The sequence below is a fragment of the Rhamphochromis longiceps genome, linkage group LG9 (assembly GCF_057381845.1).
Source record: "Rhamphochromis longiceps isolate RC_006_pf linkage group LG9, R_longiceps_female_GT1.1, whole genome shotgun sequence".
In the NCBI taxonomy this organism is placed as follows: Eukaryota; Metazoa; Chordata; class Actinopteri; order Cichliformes; family Cichlidae; genus Rhamphochromis; species Rhamphochromis longiceps.
Window position 1 is genome coordinate 31,819,294 of NC_140565.1, and position 14,871 is coordinate 31,834,164.

The 14,871-nt window shown below is 42.6% G+C and overlaps 1 protein-coding gene across 2 annotated transcripts in view; it reads right to left on the reverse strand.

The window, feature by feature from the left end:
- Positions 1 to 14,871, reverse strand: part of LOC146662596 (uncharacterized) — a 67,468-nt gene that overhangs the window by 43,857 nt on the left and 8,740 nt on the right. For both annotated transcript variants that reach the window (XM_085417434.1, XM_085417435.1), the window contains exons 2-4: positions 12,974 to 14,187; positions 12,090 to 12,195; positions 3,259 to 3,855 (exon numbers count right to left, since the gene is read on the reverse strand). In XM_085417434.1, coding sequence (XP_085273560.1) covers positions 3,259 to 3,855; positions 12,090 to 12,107 — 615 coding nt within the window. In that variant the 5' untranslated portion in view covers positions 12,108 to 12,195; positions 12,974 to 14,187. The remainder of the gene's footprint in view (positions 1 to 3,258; positions 3,856 to 12,089; positions 12,196 to 12,973; positions 14,188 to 14,871) is intronic.

Consider the following 14,871-nt stretch of genomic DNA (forward strand, 5'->3'; position numbering starts at 1 on the left):
CTCTTGAAGATCCTATTTCATTTTTCTCTCAGTTTAAATGGAAACTTTTGAATCAGAATTTTAATGTTAGCTGGCATGTTTAACTCCTCCAAACACTGCAGTTCCTTCATAGCATTGCAACACTATGTATAGATATAGACAATATAGATGTCCTTGTCATGGTTCTGGGTCATTTGACCCAGCGTTTTGAGTTTGTTGTTTATTTGGTGTCTATCATGTATTAAGCCAGCGGTCCCCAACCTTTTTTGCACCACAGACCTTTTTAATGTTAAAACATTTTCTCAGACCAGCATTTAAGGTGTTGCAGATAAATACAACAGAATAAAATGATATGACCAAGACAAAAACTGTGGTATTTTGTAAATACAACAATAAACCTGTATTCACTAACGTTATTAGAAGCCTCCTTCTGAAAATGGGCCAACAACAGATTAACATCCTCCTCTCTGCCTCTTAATGCTCTCTGGTCGCTATGGTAACACGTAAATATTTGACATTTATTCAGAACACACGGGAGAAGTCGCAGGGGAACAGAGTTGATGATTAAAAACTCTGAAAACCATAAATTTCATGCCCGAGCCTAAACTCTCGCGACCTGGTACGAAACAAATGACGGACCGCTGGTCTAAGCTCACATCCATCATGGACAACACCTCCCACCTCTGCATGAGACGGTACAAGCACTGAGCAGCTCGTTCAGCAGTACTTTTACACCCACAGTGTAGGAAGGAGCGTTACTGCAGGTCATTCTTACCAGCAGCTGTCAGACTCTAACCAGGGGTGCACATAACTTTTTTAGTGAGCTACTCAGGTGAGTCCCAGGACGGTTTTTAGTACGCATTGAAAACGATCTTTTTCAGATATGCTACAAGTCACTCTCGAAGCCAGTTGCATTATAATGGCTGGCAGGTGGTCTTCATGCCTCCATGTATTATGAGACTTACCCAGTTTTACAAAGGGGATCCCATTTTCTTCACACAGCTTCTTCAGTGTAGCATTTTTTTTTGTTCCACTTTTTTTTTTTGGAGCATCAGCTTGACCACACAGCGATTAAATGTCTCACAGTAAGGATCCTTGTGATCATCTGAATTTAAGAAATCTCCCAGTGTGTGTGCTGTGCAGAGAATGTGCACAAGGGAGTCTCCAACTGTAGCAAGTTGCCGGAGTTTTGGCACAACGCCATTGGACATACCCACGTTGATAGCAGCCTCGTTTGTGCACGCAGCGACCAACTTTGTTGTCCAGTCATCCAAGCCTGTGTCCTCAAGAAGTCTCACAAGTCCACCCCTATGCGGTGCGGTCAGCACCCAGTTTAATCAGTCACACAGACACAATGTAAATGATTTCCTGCTCAACTTTTGTGATGTCAACAGATCCATCGGAAAGCATCCCCCAAAAATCGGCAGACTGCAATTTGGCTCCTAACTCCCAGCTGATGGTGTGATGCTCTGCACGATCCGTGCCCCCTTCACGTGAATGATATGCATGTCTGACATTTACTCCTAGCCGCTACAATAATAATATCCTCAGAATATAAATATGGACATTTCTTCTCAGCTAGCTTGTTTATTAGCAATGACTTGCACCACATTTCAGTGCACTCATTGTTAGCTTTAAGCCACGGCAGTTTGGAACCAGTTTTTTTTTCTTCAGCTCTGCCTTCAGTTGGTGTTTCTTAGGTGGTTGCGAAACACCAAAGAAGCTGTAGGAACACGTGTCAGGTTGAATGAGATGTGGAGCTCTGTGGAGCCTGATCTCAAGGATTTTGAGTCTGACCCTGAAACCAGTAGAGGTTCTTTCTGTCTTTTCAGATTCACTGTGATGGGAGTGATTTCAGCCCTGAGTGATCACGCTGATGTTTGCACAGAGCAAATAATTTAGTAAATGTTTTGGCACATTGGTAACAGTGAAACAGTTTATTAGTAATGTGGGATCGTTTGTGTTCGGAGTATGAACTGAGATTCCTGAAGCTCTTGTTACACTGGTCACAGCTGTAGTTTCCTTCCATGTGTGCACGTTCATGCTTGTTACGACTACCTGAATGTGAGAAGCTTTTTTCACAATGTCTGCACTTGTATGGTTTCTCTCCTGTGTGGACTCGTTTGTGTCTTTTAAGGGTGACTGCAGTGATGAAAGATGACCCACACTGATCACAGAGGTGCTTTTTAACCCCACTGTGAATGAGTTCATGACGTTTTAAGTGATGTGATGTGGTGAAGCTTCTCCCACATTCTTTGCAGTATTTCACTTTGTCTCCAGTGTGTCTACGTTGATGTATTTTTAGGGCGGCTTGCCAACTGAAAGTTTTTCCACAAAGGTCACAATGAAAGTCTTTCCCACCACCACAGTGATGACAGGGTTGAGAACTGGATCCATCTGTGTCGCTCTGCTTCTAAACAAAGACACAAAGACAGTGTAAGTCATTCCTTCAACATTTTTATCCTGAACATCGCCTGAAATAAAGAGCATCTCTGCAGACGTCCAATTACATTTGACTGTTTCAGTTAACACACTCAGTTTACTGGGCTGCAATAACTACAATACTACCATCATAATACTACAGTAATACTTATTTCATGTTACAGTAACATCTGAGTTACACTAAAGTACTACTTTGCTAATATTTGCAGGGTACCAACACAGTGCTAAACTACTAATGTAACACTGTAGTAATACTCATTTATTACTGCATTAATAATACTGTAACTGTGCAGTTATAACACTCAGCTCAATGGGACACAACACAAACACTACTACCCCCATGACACTGCAATTATAACATTAAATTAGTATTTTAACACTAATGTCTAAAAGTACTAAAGTTAAAAACAAGCAATGATACTACTGCTACAATATTACAATACCATTACGTAACGATACAACATTGTTAACCATAAGAGAAGATTACAGAATGTTTTGGTTTTGAGCTTATTTTCATTGTGTTTTATTTTATTACATGTGCTCCTAACAGAGGAATCAGGCTCTGTAAACAAAAGGCCATTTATGCTGAAATAATAACAATATCATGATATACCAGGAAACTGCCTGAACATTAAATAACACCATCATATTAATTTTCAGCACTTTTAGTTTTTAATGATCGTGTAAACAAAAATCACAACTGAAATGAAAATCTGAATAATCACTCAGAGCTGCTTTTCCATGCAGTAGAATTGCTAACATGCTAACACAGTTTAATGAGCAGAGTTGTTCCAAACAGTCAGGCTAAAATGACAAGATAACAATATAAATACATACCTCACAGTAACTGCACTTGTAGAGTCTCTTTCTGGTGTGGATCTGTTGGTGTTGCCTCAGGTAACGTGGAGCTTTAAAAGTCTTCTCACACAGGTCACATTTATAAGGTCTTTCCACAGTGTGAGTAAACATGTGTTGTTGTAACTGTGTGCCCGTTATAAACTGTTTATCACACTGTTCACAGCAGTACACAACATGTCTGGTGTGAATGTTTAGGTGTGTATTTCGGCTCCTTATGTGGCTGAAAGTTTTTCCACAAATCTCACAGCTGTATGCCTTAATTCCAGAGTGGCTAACTAGATGATTCTGTAAGTGACCATTTTGAGTAAAAGCTCTGCCACACTGATCACAGCTGTACGCTTTAACTCCACTGTGGATGAGTTGATGTTGTTTTAGGGAACGCTCCCAGGAAAAAGACTTTCCACACAAGTCACAGCTGAACGGTCTCTCTCCAGTGTGGATGACCTGATGACGATTTAGTTCAGCCTTCACAGTAAACTCCTTCCCACAATCATCACAGCTGTATGTTTTCTCTCCCTTTCTTCTGTGAGGTTTGTCGGCCTCCTGAGAGCGCTGACTTCTCGCTCCATGTTGGTCCTGCAGTGACAGATACAAACAGAGGCAGTGAGTGAAATGCAGTCGTGGAACAAACTCAACCTTCAAACTCCCTCCATTAACACTAGTTTTAAACCTGAAGGTGGAGTGTGGCACCAAACACCTTAAAGGTCTCTTATCCCCACCTGCTGGTAGTTCTACCACATTACATCCAAACTGGTGTTAAAAATAATTCATGACTGTTCAAACACTCTAAAATTATGCCCATCCCTCCTGCTGTACACAAATATTAAGACTAGCATGCTAACACACTCAGAAAAGTAATAAATGTTTACCAGGTCTATACTTTTTTATATTTCACGTTGCTGTTTCCTATTAGATATTTTTATAGTGGTGCAACGGATCAACAATCTCATGGTTAGTATCGAATCACGGTTTTAAGTCACGGATCGGATCAATTTTCGGATCAGCAAAAGAGGAAAAGAAAGACAAAATTTTTACATTTACTTATTAACTTATTTAAGTATATTTTTGCCTATTAAAAACATTCAACTCAAGACTCATTCCACGCAATTATATAAAAACATATTAAGGTGCAATATAGGGCAGTACAGGGCTTTGTATCTAACACTCCGCTGCGATATAATGAGCGGTCACGGTCACGTAGCTGTTCGTTGACCTGGAGGTCCACCCATTTGTAGTTAGGGCAACAGAAGATGACTGGGACAGTTCAGCCATAACTTTAAACTTTTCCTACTCATACCTGCCTGGATACGATCTTGTCACTGAAGTGGACGCGCAACGGGATATTATTATTTGGCTCAAGCACGTTCATCATAGTTTAAACCCCTTGTTTTGCCCAACGGAAAACGGCCTCCCGTCTGTATTTTCTACAACTTACATTTACAAAACAGACTTTTTACTTTTGGTTTAAGGCATTTGCGGGGAGTTATTTCATCACTGCAGGTATCAAACATTAAACCGATCTGAGCCTAAACAGTTACACATGAAAGCTAAGATGAACATGAAAGAGGCAAAACTGTGTGCCATAGCCAGGGGTTAAAATGGGCTGGTTCCCCCCCCCCCCTCTTGCACAGCACTAAACAAATGCAGGTTCTCATAAGTTGCAGTCACAGTACTTCAGTACCTAGCTAGCCTGTTGTGTGCAGTTTGTCTCACAGTGTGTTGCTGGCTAAAGGTCCAGCTGCTGTACATCACAGGGAGAGAAAAGAAAGAGAGCTAACTTCACTCAGAGATGGAGAAAGATAAGACACACAGGACAGGAGAGGAAGAAGAGAGGTTAGATTTAAAGGGAAGGACTGCTCAGTGGGATTTGATCAACTCAATGTTAATTCAGTTGTACATTGTTGTACATTTGTACACAGTGGATTTAATAAACTGGAAATGTAAAGCTTACATGCAAGTCCTAATGTGTTGAAATCAGATATTGAGTCTTTACATGTGACATTATGTTTTTTCATATATTGAAAGATGCTGCAAAACAATCTGAGACAAACTATTTAGTGAAGTGATTGTATATATAATAAAATACAGAGTCATATAACAGGTTGGGAGTATGAGAGTTTTAGACGTGACTGATCAGGGCAAAATTGCTAGCCCGAAGTCCCGGGGCTAGCGATTTTTCCAGTCGGGCTACCAAAATCTATCTCTGCCCTGTCCGTTGGGCTATCATAGGAAGGAAAAATATATATCAATGCTTTTGCATTCCTTCGGAAATGTAGCTGGGTAATTATGTCATTGGCATCGATGAGCCACTGTCAATATGTGACATATTGAAATTGCGTTTGAATTTTCGCTTGTTTTTTGCTTTCACTTTGCTATCGGGCGAACTGTGTATAGAGAGCGACAGCACTGATTGGTGAGTGACGATAATTTGCGCACCAATTCCTCTGACATCGTCTTATCAATCATTAGCTTACTACGCAGACATGACAAGTGAAATCTCCCGCAGCAAGCTTAAACATGTGAGAGGCTGATCGCGCAGCGAATCGCTGAGCGTTATGTGAGTGCGTGTGTAAAAGCAACAGGATATATATTTTAGTTCTGCTGAGCTAAATAAGACAGGTCAGGGTGAAGAACTGACAGCCAAAGAAAAGCTTACCAGAAAACGGAAAAGTTCTGACAAATCAGACTGTAAGGCAAAAAGAAAGTGCAGCTTTTTTTTTTTTTTTGTCCCGTTTGGATCTTTAGCCATCAGAATTGTTGTCTTAAGGCCAAGAAAGATGCCAAGTGGATTTATTTTACCAAGCGGATCATCATGGCCTTGCCATATTGGTCCATTTGATTGACCTTTATTATAATTATGTATTTATTTTATTTTATTTTCAGTTGCTACAAACAGGACAGACATGACTGGGGGATAGGACAGGGAGAAAGAATGAAAGAAAGAGAGGGAGAGAAAGAAAAACAGAGGGGAGAAGAGACGGTGAGAAAGGGGGGAAGAAAGAAAGAAAAACAAACAAAACACCTGGATCACCTGTATGGAGGAAAAAAAAACAGAAGACAAAGCAAAAAAAAAAAAAAAAAAAAAAAAAAAAAAAGAGCAACATAATAAATACAGCACCATCACAATAAACTAGCTAGCAGTAGATAACAGTAGATGCTAAATATTAAACGCTATTGTGCAGCACGCAAGATAGACAGCGCACAATGTGCTTTGAGGCAGCAGCCAAGAAAGGTGTAGTCCGCGTCTGTGAACATCCGTGTGTACACCTGTGTGGATACCTGTGTGGATACCCGTGTGGATCAGCATGCTTGTATTCCAAAGGTTTCTCCATGTAACGATCTACTAGGGAGTGTGGGGAGCCATAGCCCCGTCCCCCAGGGCATGAAGCAGGTATGGAGGAGATCCAGGCCCCAGACATCCAGAGGCCCCAGAGTACGAGGACCCGAGGAAGACCACCAAAAGGGGGGGGAACCGTGCCACCCTCCTGGGAAGAGCTGAGTAGAGCCCCAAACGAGAGGTCACAAGGGGTTGCAGTGGCGTGCCCGCGGGCTCTGCTGGCAGCCAGCTGTGCCAAAGAGGACTGAGCTTCAGGCCCAGAGGCCAGAGGTCTGAGACAAGAACCACCAACACACCAACGTCTGAGGGCATCAGCCACCAGCAGGGAGTGTGGTGAGGGGAGATAGGCCTCCGTACTTTGCAGGGCCTGAGATGTACCCAGAGAGGCTGAGTCTAAGACCCAACCTGACATATAGACAGACGAACAGGCGCACGCGGACACAAACGTGCATTCCCACCCCCATATACACAACCAAATACTCGGCACTCACCCAACGTGTAGACAGACACAAATAGACACTGCACAGACAGTCACACTCCTCAAACATACTCTATATCCCAGGTCCAGGTACCCCTGCCACCAGAGGTGCAAGCCGCACCTAGACCCAGGAGATGTAACGCTTCTCTCTGGGGTGGAGGCAAGCGGACCACCTCCTTATCTGCAGTAGCAGGGAGGCCCCGCATCCCAGACCCCAATCTGAGGGCCAGCACCTCCTCCCAGCCCCCCAGCCCTGACGGCTAACAGAACCGGGGTGAGTGAAGACCCCGAACCTCCCTACGCCCGCTCATATGTAGTGTTGCTGTGTGCTGTTCTAAAGTGCATTTAAAACACAGGAGAGCATGGTACTAGCTTCCTCTCAGAGAGCAGCACGGCTCTTCCCGAAAACCCTTAGTGTCTAAATGCATTTAAAATTGAGGGTAGGGCACCAGCGCCAGAGGTGGGTTGGAGTACACCGACCATCCTCTGGATGCTGTAAAACGTGCCCACCCCCAAGGCCCTATATGTATGTGTTATGTGAGAGTGTGAGTAATGTGTCTAGGTTGCAGAATAAAATTGAGGCACAGGCGGCCAGAAGGGGACAGAGGGGGAGTGCCTCCCCTGCACCCTGGTGACAAACCTGCACCCCAAGCCCTGCGTGTGCGGGTGGGTGTGGTAGAGCGGGAATAGGGAGGCAGCTGAGGACAGGGAGGGAAAGCGGCCCCTCCCTTTCTTCCCTCCCTGTCCAAGTTGCCAAGCAAGCATACTAAAGGGGAGGCTGGAATGTTACATTTCAGACACTTTGATAAGTCTTCACATATCTCACGCCAAAACTTCTGCACTGGTGGACAGAACCAAAGAGCGTGGATGTAATTGTCCAGTGTATTTGCTGTGCAGTGTGAGCAGTTGTTGGAAGGCGTATAGCCCATCTTGAACATCCTATGACCAGTATAGTGCACTCTGTGTAATATTTTGTATTGTATTAATTGCAAACTGGGATTTCTGATCCATTGAAAGGTTTTTAAGCATATCTGAGACCAAAGGTTTGGGTCTAAGCTGATCGATAAATCTGCTTCCCATTTTGCAATAGGAAGGGATATTGATTCATCTATTTTAGAAAGTGTTCTGTATATTTTAGACAATAATTTGGGGGGTTTTAGACTAAAAAATAAATAAATTGTACCACACTTGGTGGTGTTTGTAATTCAGCTTCACTGGGATTAAATGTATTTTTTACTATGGGTTTAATTTGTTGATATTCCAAAAATTGTTTCTTGTTGATCCCATATTGTGTCTGTCAAACGAAATAAAGTCTGTTCCTTCCAATATATGTTCCAAGTATTTAATTCCTTTGCAACTCCAATCTGGAAAGTTTATCATATTATTGTTTTGTAATATGTCCGGATTGTTCCAGATAGGTGTACGTTTGCATGGGATTAATGAAGACTCTGTCATTTTTAGAAACTCCCACCATGCTGTCAGAGAAGAGCTGATGTTGATGCTTTTAAAGCATTCATGTCGTTGGATGTTTGAGCTGATAAATGGTAGGTCTGAAATTTCTTCTTCTTTTTTTTTTTTTTTGGGGCCTGTCCCGTTTGGCTCTTTTGCCATCAGAATTGTTGTCTAAAGGCAAAGAAAGATGCCCAACGGATTTACTTTACCAAACTGACCATCCCAGCCTTGCCGTAATGGTCCATTTGATTCACCTTTTATTGTTTATTTTATTTTCACTTACTGAATACGGGACAGACTTGACTGGGGGAAAGAAGGGGAGAAAGAAAGAGGGAAAGAGAAACAGCTTAGAAGAGGGACGGGGGAGAAGGGCAAAAGACAAAAACCAACAGAACGGGCAGAGAAAAAAAATGCATATATCGATCACCTGCTGAGAAAGAAAAAAGAAAGCAAGCAGAAGAGAACAAGAGTAATAGAATAAACAACATCACAATGATATATGGGAATATGACAGTAAATACTAAATGTTAAACATTATTGTGCAGCACATAAGATCAACAGAACACAGTGTGCTTTGAGGTAGGAGCCAAAAAGGGTGTAGTTTAATAATAATAATAATAATAATAATAATGGATACTTTATTGATCCCCATGGGGAAATTACTTGTTTTTCTCTGCATTTGACCCATTCACTCAGTGAAGCAGTGGGCAGCCCACTAAGCAGGCGCCCGGGGAGCAGTGTGTAGGGACGGTACCTTGCTCAGGGGTACCTCAGGGTAGCCGTTAAGTGGATTCGAACCGCCGACCTTCCGATCATGGGGCGACCACTTTACCTACTGAGCTATCCCTGCCCCTTTGTTTGTGGGTGTGATCACCCGTGTGTACACCTGTGAGCATGGACGCGCTTGTTTTTTGTTTTTTAAAAGGTTCCTTCATGTAATAATCTGCTAGAGGGTGTGGGGGGGGCCACAGCCCCGTCCTCCAGGGCATGAAGCAGGTGTGGAGGAGATCAAAACTCCAGACATCCAGAGGCCCCCAGAACACAAGAGACCAAGGAAGACCAACAGAGGGGCAGCTGCGCCACTGTCCCGGAAAGAGCTGAGGAGAGTCCCAGATGGGGGCTCACTCAGCAGCCGCGGAGCAGAAGCCAGGGGGAGTTGCAGTGACGCGCCCGTGAGCTCCGCCGGCAGCCAGCTGCGCCTGAGTGACCGAGCCCCAGGCCGAGAGGCCGGGGGCACCCCACCTCCGAAGTGGCCCGAGCGAGCCCCAGGCTCCAGGCCCCGATAAGCGGCCGCCAAGGAGTAAGCCGGTGTGTACCCGGACGCCCATCCCTGGACACAAAGAACCACCAACGCACCGATGTCTGAGGGGGTCCACCACTGGCAGGGGAAGTGGTGGTAGGGGGAGATAGGCCTCCAAACCTTGGAGGGCCTGAGATGTCCCCAGAGAGGTGGCGCCTGACACCCAACCTGACATATAGACACAGACATACAGGCACACACAGATACAAACATCCATTCCCACCCTCATGCTCTCATATGCACTTACTCCACACTCAACCAACGTGGAGACAGACATAAAGAGACGTTGTACACACGATCACACTCCCCAAGCGTACTCTACAAACCGGGTCTAGGTGCCCCCGCCCCTGGAGGGGGGAACTGCACCCAGACCCAGGTGGTGTTTCCCTTTTCCCTGCGGTGGGGAGAGGCAGACCGCCCCGACTCCGCAGCAGCAGGAAGGCTCCACACTCCAGACCGCAGTCGGACAGCCAACTCCTCCTCCTAGTCCTAGCCCCCCTGCTCCAGCAGGTCGCAGAGAATGGGGGTGAGAGAAGACTCCAAACCTCCCTCCACCCGCTCATTGTAGTGTTGATGCATGTGTGTTCTAAGGTGCAATTAAAACCCAGGAGGGCATGGAGCTACCTGCCAGAGAGCAGCAGGTAAGCGCATGGTCCCTCCTGCTAGCCCTCAATGTCTACGTGTATTTAAAGGTCTGAAATTTCTAGGTTATTACATAGTGCCTGTTCAACATCTATCCAAGGTTCATCTAAGAGGGTGTGTTTAAACCATCTAGAGATGAACTGAAGCCTGTTGGCTAAAAAATAGTGATTAAAGTTAGGCAGATCTAATACTCCTTATCCTTGGTCTTTTGTAGTGTTTTTAAGCTGATACGTGGGGGTTTATCTTTCCAAAGGAATTTAGAAATATACGAGTCTAGAGATCTGAACCAATCTTGTTATGGCTTTTTTGGGATCATTGAAAATAAATAGTTTATTTTTGGCAAGACCATCATTTTTACAGCGGCAACCCTTCCCATGAGTGATGTGGGTAGATATTTCCACCTAGCCAGATCGCCTTCTACCTTCTTTAAAAGTGGGATGTGGTTTAATTTAGTTAATTCTGAAAGCTTAGGAGAGACATTAATACCTAAATATTTAATATTTCCAGATTGCAGTGGGGAAGGAGAAGAATTATGGAAGGAGCAATTAATCGGAAGAACTGTAGATTTTGACCAGTTAATTGAATAATCTGAGACACTTGAGAAAGAATTTATCAATGCAATTACCCCATTGAGCAGCTTTATGGTTTCATGGACAAAAGAATTTCTGTGGCTGCAATATGACACGCTATATAACCAGGGGTGCACATAAGTGGTCCGCAGGTGCGCATTCGCTGTCAAAATAAAAAACGCACACAAGATAAGAAGTTGCAACGCGTGTTTGCGTACATAAGATTTTCTGGAGGAGGACAGACATTTGTTTAGAACTCTTAAAGATGTCGAAGAAGCAAGCTCCTTTAAGCAATTACTTTGGCGTTCCTCCACCGCCAAAGAAATGTCAGAAGGAGTCCAAACCACAAAAGAAACGCGTATTCTCGGAAAAGTGGTTGCAGGAGGTGAGCTGGCTTCAAACAAATGATGAACGCACAGAGATTTGGTGCAGAATGTGTCATGAAAATCCCACTCTAGCGGACAAAAACAGCTTTTTATATGGACGCAAACGCGCGTTGCAACTTCTTATCTGGTGTGTGTTTTTTATTTTGACAGCGAATGCGAACATGCGGACCACTTATGTGCACCCGTGTAAATAACATAATGTTCTGCCGGATGTGTTGTTGGTTTTCCCTCAAGAAATGCATTATTGCTCAGTCTGCAATATCTTTCCCAGAACAAACACCAATTGCAAATAACATACTAAAAATAAACCTGAAAATCAGTTTAAAACAGCGAACTATGTTGCAAAGAGTGAACTACCACTGGCACAATTTAGCAGTCTTTGCAAACTTCAAAAAGCAAATGGCCTAGATTTTGGTTCCACTTGTCTCTTACCCGTGACTTCAGGATCTGACGCAGACGGATTCATGTTCTACACAGTTCTTGCATGTTCATAGAAATTTCTGTTCAATTAGAACCAAGTATTTGAGTTGATGATTGAAATTTTAATACAATGTTGTAATTTGTGTTTCAATAATTTTTTAATTAATGTTTTGTTTCCGTTAAAATATTATACTTTAATGTGGTGAAACTGTGATATTTTCCTCACCTTCTGTGTTGAGCTCATTGTTTCCTCTGTAGTGACTCAGCTGAGTCCAGATGGCTGAAAATGTTCCTCTGCTGCTCCGTCAGACTCTTCTCCTCCTGCTGATCAGCTGGGACACAAAACAGATCTTTGTTAGGCTCCACACTGCACTGAAGAGTCAAAGTGTCTCATATGTTCATCTGACAACACAAAGTACAAATTTCACTCTGATTGCTTGTAGAAATCTTGTGAGACGTGTTGTGCTGCAAAGTGAGGAAACTCTCTCACTCACTTATACTTCAGGAGGAACTTTGTGACATTGGCTCTAATATTCTAAGCAGCCCTTTACTATGACAGGGTCATAAAGTCATATTCTTCTACCAAATCACCAGGAGCTGCACATTAACCACCACAATATATTTTATTCTCTGTGCTTTCAAATATGAACACTGTTTACTTTCATCTCTGTTTAATTAGTTTTTGTTAACATCTTCCTGTGCATCACTTTACAGCAGCCAGACTCATTAAAATGAGCCTTTGTAGGAGTTCACTTCCTCTCATGTGTTCATCCACAGCAGCTGGACAAGAAAGTTTATTGTGACCCTGATACTGCAGCAGATCGCTCTCATCCATTTCCTGTTATCACTTCAAATAGAAACGAGGCTGTAGAGGTTTGGTGCAGGCAGAAAAACAGCTGCAGGGACAATGAAAAGACTTTTCTGCTCCAACTTCTCCCAGCATGCTGAGCTAATGATTAGTTGGTGTTTTTCTCTAAACACTCTCTCACTCTTCTCTCAACGTGTTCACAATAAACTGTGAACAGACACCGAGGAGAGCAGCAGAAGACCTCATTCAGGAGCTAAACTCAACATGAACTGAACTCACAGTAAAGTTAGCTCGGTGCTTACCTTTAGATGAGCCCACAAACCGAGAGAAACTCCGCGATGAAGCTGCAACTCTTTCCAAACACAGGAAACAGATCAGGGAGCAGAGACCCACGTGGTTCACGCTGATCTCAGCTACGATCCAGGAGACAAGGGTGGGCAGATCGATGCAGATATCGATCCCAACGGTGGTACTACTTTATTCTCTTTGAATGGAAAAACAGCTCTCTCTGCAAAAACCTCCTCTCGTGGAACATTCTTACTTTGCTCCGCCCCTTCTTCTTCTTCTTCATATCGTTTATTTGCGGTTGTCAAACAACAAAATGGTGAATTACCGCCACCAACTGGTGTGGAGTGTGAACTGGAACGTCGACCCTCAAATCCTCCCAAATAATTTACTCTCTTTGAATAACTGGAATAAGGCCTGATAACTTTCACTTCTTGAGTCCTTTTGCAGTAAATCAATAAGATCCAGTTTTGTTTTTATGTTACTGAGGTTTTGGATCAGTTACCTTCTCACAGTGTAATATAACATGTGCTATAATTTTCTCTTTTTTGAATGATTTGAATGGAGGTTATAATCCACCATCACTGAACTGAAATGAATCTCTAAGTAGGAAGTCATCAGTTCAGTTTTTGATCAATTTGAGTGTATTTTACTGTGCAGGCTGAGTTTGATTCGATGAGTTAGGGTTTCTTATTGGTTATATTAATGTCATTAAATAGTTTTTTATTAGTTTTTTTAATTAATTCATGTATGTATTTCCTTTTATATATAGCACTAATTTACAGTGGGAGTTTCCAAGGTGTGTTATTGCAGGGTAAATGTTATTTAGAGCCTTTTAAAAGTATTCTAATAATATCTTATCTTTTAACAGGAGTGACTGATTTTAAAAATGTGACTCTTTATGTCTGTTTAATATTTCATTAGTCTCTGTTACTCTATTATTTCTCTCCATACTCAACCTTGTTTTTTCCTATAACAGTTATATATCAAATATTATAAATCTGACTTTGATAAATATTTAGATCTTCGCACATTTCAGGGTCCAAGTGTGGGTTGACTGAAGTGTTTGTTTTTATCCCCACAACATAATAAACATTTACTGTTATATGTACAGAACCAAAAATCAAAAATATGATATATGCATTACTGTCTTCAGCCTCTAGGGGTCATTGTTGTTCAGGAAGTGCATTCTCCTCTGACAAGCTGCTAAAAGCGCTTCTCTAACCAAAGACTGTAAACAGAAGATGCGAGAGTTCAGAAACAGTAAAACAGATTCACAGAAGCCACAGTGACATTAAACATACAGCACTGACAGTGATGACAGACAACATTACAGGTCAGTTGCAAAAACAATAACACTAATACAGAACACTGACTATAAATAATGACATTAGACCTCACTAAGATCAGGATAACTGGTGACCTTCAGGGCATCAATCCAGTATGCCTCTGATGACATGACATGAGCAGTGTTACAATTTATGAAACTGATGAAAGATTTTATTACAAAAAACTAAAGGAGTGTTTGTAAAATAGAATCTCTCGGGAAAATGAAGGTGTGGCAACACACAAATATATATTAGCAATTTGAGATGGACCGATCCGATATTAGGTATCGGTCCGATACTGACGTAAATTACTGGATCGGATATCGGAGAAAAATTTTAAAAAATGTAATCGAGCCATTAAATATCAAAAAAGCACCTCACAAAACTTGCGACATGGCGTAACTCGGCTCATAACCGTAGCACATTGCAGCAGTACGGGTCACGTGATAGAGCGGCTGTGTGTATTTGTAGCCTCGCTACCAATCCGGCATTTCATCTCCGAGGAAGTTTTCCCAGAGAGAAGTAAAGCAAGTGTGTAAGTTCATCTCTGAATATTTGTAAAGCATTCCAGCGTTAAGCTTAACAAC